At 71.8% G+C, this 7,158-nt stretch overlaps 1 protein-coding gene across 1 annotated transcript; it reads left to right on the top strand.

Annotated features, from left to right (window-relative positions):
• Positions 1-284: 284 nt before the first annotated feature.
• INPPL1 (inositol polyphosphate phosphatase like 1) lies at positions 285-7,152 on the top strand (the record flags this gene model as incomplete). Its single annotated transcript, XM_035314529.1, has 26 exons — positions 285-305; positions 840-903; positions 1,348-1,498; positions 1,577-1,697; positions 1,800-1,937; positions 2,013-2,103; positions 2,330-2,419; positions 2,498-2,596; positions 2,705-2,855; positions 2,980-3,086; positions 3,193-3,295; positions 3,390-3,586; positions 3,937-4,054; positions 4,327-4,423; positions 4,569-4,707; positions 4,807-4,906; positions 4,990-5,078; positions 5,172-5,253; positions 5,377-5,466; positions 5,609-5,722; positions 5,812-5,900; positions 5,998-6,085; positions 6,208-6,363; positions 6,469-6,553; positions 6,702-6,851; positions 6,953-7,152. Coding segments are annotated over 26 exons (2,930 nt in total), but the record flags the coding sequence as incomplete, so codon positions are not given.
• Between the last annotated feature and the right edge of the window lie 6 nt (positions 7,153-7,158).

Genomic DNA, 7,158 nt, shown 5'->3' with positions numbered 1-7,158 from the left:
GGGGGGGTCCCCGGCCTTGCTGGGGTCCTGACTCGTGGGTCACCCCCCCTTGTCCCACTGCAGCCCGTGGGGCTCGTCCCTCCCGTCCCCGCAGGGTTTATTTTGGTGCCGCGTTTCGGTGCCAGCCGTATTTTTAGATTTCCTTCCGGGAGCGTGGGGCGAGGCGGTGGCGTCTGCCCCGGCGGCCCCGTGGCACGGAGTGACCACGACAGCGGCCTCGGGGGGCCACGGGGGGCCACGTGCAGCTGGGGTCTGAGTGCCCCGGGGGGGGTCACCCCCTGCAGCGCCGCAGCCGAGCGTCCCGGGTGGGCAGCACCCGCGGGGAGGGGACGGCGGGCGCGGGGTCCCCCTCCCCACGGCACCGGGACCCCATCTCTCATCGCCGCCCATCACCCCCTGCCCCGGGATCGCGTCCCTGGTTCCTGTGCGCTTCCAGGGGAAAACAGATTGCTTCCTGGCCGCCCGCTGCCAGCGGCTCCCTGCCCGCTTCGGGACGCGAGCGGCCCCGCTGCGTGGCGTGGGGCATTGCCCGGGGACACGGGTGGCGGGGACACGGGGAGGGCCAGGCAAACGTCCCCCCTTGGGGCGAGCTCTGGGGGAGGGCAGGAGCCCCCCGTGAGCTGGGCTGAGGCCGGGCAGCTCGTTGCATGAGGCAGTGGCGGTGCTGGAGCTGAGCGAGTGCATCCAGCTTTGCGTCTCCCAGCCTGGCTGGCGGCACGGGGTGCCCGCAGGATGGGGTCTCCTGCTCCCCCCGGCTTTGGGGACCCCGCAAGCGGCGGGGGGTGGCCGACCCCCACGGGTGTCCCCTGCCTTGACGCCTGCTCCTCGGCCGCCCGCAGGTTCCAGAAGCACGTCCACACGTACCGCATCCTGCCCGACGAGGAGGACTTCCTGGCCGTGCAGGTGGGCGGCGCAGCCACCCCGGGCACACGCGGGGCCACCCCAGCGGGGGGCTGGGCATCGCCGAGGGGTCTAGGGGCGCTCGGCGGAGCGGGGACCCCGATGTGCTCCAGCTCTTTGTGGCTGGGCGCTCCCTGCCCCGCGGGGTGGGTGCAGGGCTCGTCCCCGTGCCACGAGCGTGCGTCCCCGCGGCGCAGCCGGGCGCCTCCGCGGTGCTGCTCTTGGCCGCGTATTTTTAGAGCAACAGAAGCCCCTTTGTGCCGGGCGGGCAGACAGGAAAGAGCCGCCCCCGGCAGGGAGGAGGCAGCGGGATGGCTGCCGGCCGGGCGCCGGCTGCGTGCTCCCCGTGCTGTGCCAGCCGGCGTGGCCAGCGTCCCCGTCCCCGCCTCGCCGCGCGCCCCGGGCGCACCCCGAAAGCGTGCGGTGACGGCGGCCGTGTCCCCGCAGACGTCGCAGGGCGTGCAGGTGAGGCGCTTCAAGACGCTGAGCGAGCTGATCGCCCTGTACCTGCAGCCCAACCAGGGGCTGGTCTGCACCCTGCTCTTCCCCGTCGAGAGGGAGAAGGAGAAGGAGAGCGCGGAGGACAGGGACTACTCGGGTACGCAGGGCGGCCCCTCTCCCCGCCGGGGGTCCTTGTGCCCGCCGGTGCCGTGACGCCCACCCCGCTCCCTTGCAGATGGCGAGGACGAGAAGCCCCCACTGCCCCCGCGCTCCGGCTCCAGCAGCTTCTCGAGTTCCTCCGTGGTGCTCAGCCCTGGCAGCCCGGGGCCGGCGGTGCCCGAGGCGGCGGCGGAGAGGTGAGGAGCTGCATCCCCACGGCGTCACCGTGCCCGTCACCGTGTCCCCACGGCGTCGCCATGCCCATCCCCATCACGTCCCTCACCCGGCTCCTTCCGCAGCACCAACGGCCTCACCAGCATCTCCCACGAGTACCTGAAGGGCAGCTACACGCTGGACCTGGAGGCCGTCAAGGCGGGGGCCAGCAGCCTGCCCCACCTCAACAAGACCCTCGTCACCTCCTGCAAGCGGCTGCACAGGTGAGCGCAGTGCGCTGGAGACGGACGGACAGACGGACGTTGTGCCGCCCGCTGACGCCCGCCCTCTCCCTGCAGCGAGGTGGACAAGGTGCTGGCGGGGCTGGAGATCCTCTCCAAGGTGTTTGACCAGCAGAGCTCCCCCATGGTCTCCAAAATCCTCCAGCAGGTGAGGGGGCGAGGGCACGGGGACGCGGCGGTGGCTCTCCAGGCTCCCCTGGGGCAGGCTGCGGTGCCCACGGGCCCGCCACGGCACCGTGTGCTCGGGTGGCAGGGAGGTGCCCTCCCCGTCCTGCCTGTCCCAGGGGGCTGGGGTGGTGGGGGCCGGGGTCTGGGAGCAGGGCCGGGGGTCCCATCCTGCCCGGCTCGGGGCCCTGATGCCCCGGGGCTTCCAGACGGCGACGCAGAGCGGGGAGCAGGAGCTGGAGAGCCTGGTGCTGAAGCTGTCCGTGCTGAAGGATTTCCTCTCCAGCATCGAGAAGAAGGTGAGAGCCGGGCCGGGCGGCCGTGCCGCGGGGCCGGGCAGGGGCTGGGAGCTCACGGCCGCGCTCGGCTGTCCCCAGGCGCTCAAAGCCCTGCAGGAGATGAGCTCGGCCACCCCGGCTCCCCCGGCGCAGCCCCTGTCCCGCAAAGCCAAGAGCATCCCTGTGCAGACCTTCGAGGTGAGTCCCGGGAGCGTGGTACCCAGGGGGGACATCCCCGGCCCCGGGTGGGATGTCCCCAGACCCCTCCCCGGGCTGTCAGCCGCAGCGCCCCGTGCCCGCCCGCAGGTGAAGCTGGACGTCACCCTGGGGGACCTGACCAAGATCGGCAAGTCGCAGAAGTACACGCTGAGCGTGGACGTGGAGGGCGGCAAGCTGGTGGTGCTGAAGAAGCAGAAGGACTCGCAGGAGGACTGGAACACCTTCACCCACGACAAGAGTGAGCGGGGCCCGCGGGCACGGCTGCGCCCAGCTCCGCCGGGCAGCGCTGCGTGGTGCTGGGGAGGGGGATCTGAGCCCCCCCGGGAGCTCAGCACCTCTCTGACTCCCCTCTGCCCCCCCAGTCCGGCAGCTGATCAAGTCGCAGCGGGTGCAGAACAAGCTGGGCATCGTCTTCGAGAAGGAGAAGGACAAGACGCAGCGCAAGGACTTCGTCTTCGTCAGCGCCCGGGTGCGTGCCGCTCGTGGGGGTGGGCACGGGGGGGGGGGGGGGGGGGCCCCGGGGGGGCGGGGGGCGGCTGGGGTGCGGGGGGGCTCACCGCGTGCCCCCCCCCCAGAAGCGGGAGGCTTTCTGCCAGCTGCTGCAGCTGATGAAGAACAAGCACTCGCACCAGGACGAGCCCGACATGATCTCCATCTTCATCGGCACCTGGAACATGGGTGAGCGGCGCCACGGCTCCCGTGCTGGGGGGGCTGCAAGGGCTGAGCGTGGGCAGCCCCCCCCTGACTGTGCCCCCCCCCCACCCCCCCGCAGGCAGCGTTCCCCCGCCCAAGAGCATCACCTCCTGGTTCACCTCCAAGGGGCTGGGCAAGACGCTGGACGAGGTGACGGTCAGCATCCCCCACGACATCTACGTCTTCGGCACGCAGGAGAACTCCATGGGGGACAAGGAGTGGGTGGATTTCCTCCGCGCCGTGCTCAAGGACTTCACGGAGATCGAGTACCGCCCGGTACGAGCCCCGGGCCCCTCCGGGGAGCCGGGGATATCCTGGCTCTGCCGGCACCGGGTGCTTCGGGGTGGGCGTGCGCGGTGCCGGGGCGCTCGGAGCTGTCGTGGTCCCCGGTGCCGTGGGCGTCCGCTGGCACCGCTCGTCTGCCGCGTGGCGGGAGCCCACCTTTGGGTGCGGGAGGCTTGGGTGGTGGAAGGAGCTGCCTGCAGCGTGCTGCACCTCCGGGCACAGAGCACCCCCTGTGCAGGCACTGCCGGGGCTGGTTGTGTGGGTGCCCGGCGCACGCCGCGGTCACGGCGCGGGGAGGGGGCCCCTCTCCGCGGGGTCTGACGGCCCGCGCCCCCCCCCAGGTGGCCATGCAGTCCCTGTGGAACATCAAGGTGGTGGTGCTGGTGAAGCCGGAGCACGAGAACCGCATCAGCCACGTCAGCACCTCCAGCGTCAAGACGGGGATCGCCAACACGCTGGGTGGGTGGCGGGGCGTGCGCGCACGTGTGCCTCGCACGAGGGGGGCTCCGGGGGCGCGCGGTCGCACAGGGAGGGCTCTGGGCGCACGTGTGTTGCACGGGGAGTGCTCTGGGCACGTGTGCATTGCACAAGGAGGGCTCCAGGCACGCGCTCTCGGCTCAGTGCTGAGCGCCTCAGTGGGCTCTGCGCCGTCACCAGAGCCTGGGGACACTGGGGACACCTCCCCGCCACCTCCCCGGCCTGATCCTGCCCCCGTCCTCCTGTCCCCGCAGGCAACAAGGGCGCCGTGGGCGTCTCCTTCATGTTCAACGGCACCTCCTTCGGCTTCGTCAACTGCCACCTCACCTCGGGCAACGAGAAGACGGCGAGGTGAGGGAGGTGTCCCCTCGTGGGGACAGAGCGGAGAGGGACCAGCTCGTGGCTGGGGGGGGGTTGCAGTGGTCCCTGGGGGCATGGGGGGCGTGCAGGCTCTCATGTGTGCACTGCTCTCCATGCGGCGCCCGCTCCCCGGCAGGAGGAACCAGAACTACCTGGACATCCTGCGGCTGCTGTCGCTGGGGGACAAGCAGCTGAGCTCCTTCGACATCTCGCTGCGCTTCACCCACCTCTTCTGGTTCGGGGACCTCAACTACCGCCTGGACATGGACATCCAGGTGCCGGGGGGCGCGGGGGGCCCGCTGGGCCGGGGGCTGCCCGCGTGTGCCCCCCCTGCCCCGTGCCAGCCCCCCCCGTGCCCTTGCCCTGCCCCGCAGGAGATCCTCAACTACATCAGCCGCAAGGAGTTCGAGCCGCTGCTCAAGGTGGATCAGCTCAACCTGGAGAAGGAGAAGCACAAGGTCTTCCTGCGATTCGGTGAGGGCGTGGGGCCGGGGGGGTCACCGGGTGCTGGGGGGGTGGCTCCAAGCCCCCTCCAACCCCCCTTTCCCCTATGGCAGGCGAGGAGGAGATCACCTTCCCCCCCACGTACCGCTACGAGCGCGGCTCGCGGGACACCTACGTGTGGCACAAGCAGAAGCCCACGGGGGTAGGTGCTGGCTGCGGGTGGGGGCCCTCGAGGCGGGTTCTGCCCAACCCTCATCTTTTTCCCCCCCAAAAAACCCATCCGGTGCCCGTCCAGGTCCGCACCAACGTCCCGTCCTGGTGTGACCGCATCCTCTGGAAGTCCTACCCCGAGACCCACGTCAACTGCAACGCCTACGGTGAGGGGGGGCAGGGGACAGGCACCGGGGACAGGCCACCCCCCGTGGGGACAGGCCACCCCCCGTGGGGACAGGCCACCCCCCGTGGGGACAGGCCACCCGAGCTGTCCCCTCCTGCCACAGGGTGCACAGATGACATCATGACCAGTGACCACTCGCCCGTTTTCGGCTCCTTCGAGGTGGGGGTGACGTCCCAGTTCGTCTCCAAGAAAGGTGCGGGCGCCCCTGCACCCCGTGGGGTGCCCCGGTTCCGCGCCCCGGGTGCCTGCGGGTGGCCTGTCCCCACCCCTGCAGGGACAAGGGGACGCCCCCCGGCCCTGCCCGGGGGGTCCCCACAGCTCCCCTCTCCCCGCAGGGCTCTCCAAGTCCTCGGACCAGGCGTACATCGAGTTCGAGAGCATCGAGGCCATCGTGAAGACGGCCAGCCGCACCAAGTTCTTCATCGAGTTCTACTCCACCTGCCTGGAAGGTGAGCGCCGGCGCTGTGCCGGGGAGGGGGGGTCCCGGAGGTTGGGGGGTCCCTGGGGACCTCCTGGGACCGTCCTCTCCCCACGGCAGAGTTCAAGAAGAGCTTCGAGAACGACAGCCAGAGCAGCGACAACATCAACTTCCTCAAGGTGCAGTGGTCGTCGCGGCAGCTGCCCACGGTGAGGGTCCCCGCTGGGACACGGGACGTGGGGGGGACGGGACTCACGGGGGTCCCCTCCGTGCCCCCCTCCATCCCCCCCATCCCCTCGCCCGCAGCTGAAGCCCATCCTCTCCGAGATCGAGTACCTGCAGGACCAGCACCTGCTGCTCACCGTCAAGTCCCTCGATGGCTACGAGTCCTACGGTGCGTGGCCCCCGCGGGGAGCTGGCGGCGTGCTGCGCCCCTCGGGGACCTGACGCCCCCATCCTGACACACACCCCTCCCCCCCCCCTCCCCAAAACTGCCACCCCACCCCCACCCCCCAGGCGAGTGCGTGATCGCGCTCAAGTCCATGATCGGCAGCACGGCGCAGCAGTTCCTCACCTACCTGGCGCACCGCGGCGAGGAGACGGGCAACATCCGCGGCTCCATGAAGGTGCGCGTGCCCGCCGAGCGCATGGGCACCCGCGAGCGGCTCTACGGTGAGCACGGGGGGTGCTGGGGGGGGGGGGGGGGGGGGGGGGGGGGGGGGGGTGGGGGATGGACCCCCACTGAGCCCCCCCACTGCTCCCCCGTCCCCCTGGCAGAGTGGATCAGCATTGATAAGGACGAGACGGCTGCGGGGAAGGGGAAGGCACCGCTGGGCGCCAGAGGCACCCAGGACTACGCCAAGTAAGGGGGGGCTTGGAGAGCGCCCTGGGGGGGTCTGGGGGGGGGGCGAGCATCTCCCCCCTGCCCAGGCCACGCAGGCAGTGCTGGGAGATGCTCAGAGGGTCTCTGAGAAACGGTGCACGATGCCCTGACGCCTCGCGCCCCCCAGGTCTGCGGGGAGGAAACCTGGGGGGGCAGAGCCGCCCGCAGGCCCCCCGGCAAAGCCCCCCGAGGAGCCCGAGAAGGGCAGCGCCCCGCTGGCCGCCCGCCCCCCCGCCCCGCACCGCGGCACCTCCCGGGACGAGGCCGCGCCGAGCCGGTGAGCGTGGGCACTTGGTTAGGGGTAGGGGCAGGGGGGTCGGTGTCAGGGTTAGGGGGGCACGCCGCAGCCCCCCCCCCCGCTCACCCCTGCGCCCACAGGTCCAAGCCGGAGCCGGCAGCGGAGCCGTCGGGGGGGCCGCTGAAGAACAGCTTCAACAACCCCGCGTACTACGTGCTGGAGGGGGTCCCCCACCAGCTGCTGGCGCCCGAGACCCCCGGCAAGCCCCCCGTCCCCAAGGGCAAGGCGGCGGCCCCCGAGCGCCGCCGGCACCCCTCGGCCGGGCCCCCCCCGCCGTGCCGCGGCG

This window comes from Oxyura jamaicensis, unplaced genomic scaffold (assembly GCF_011077185.1).
Source record: "Oxyura jamaicensis isolate SHBP4307 breed ruddy duck unplaced genomic scaffold, BPBGC_Ojam_1.0 oxyUn_random_OJ72866, whole genome shotgun sequence".
NCBI lineage: Eukaryota > Metazoa > Chordata > Aves > Anseriformes > Anatidae > Oxyura > Oxyura jamaicensis.
Note: the sequence above shows the minus strand (reverse complement) of the source record. Positions and strands in the feature narration are given on the sequence as shown.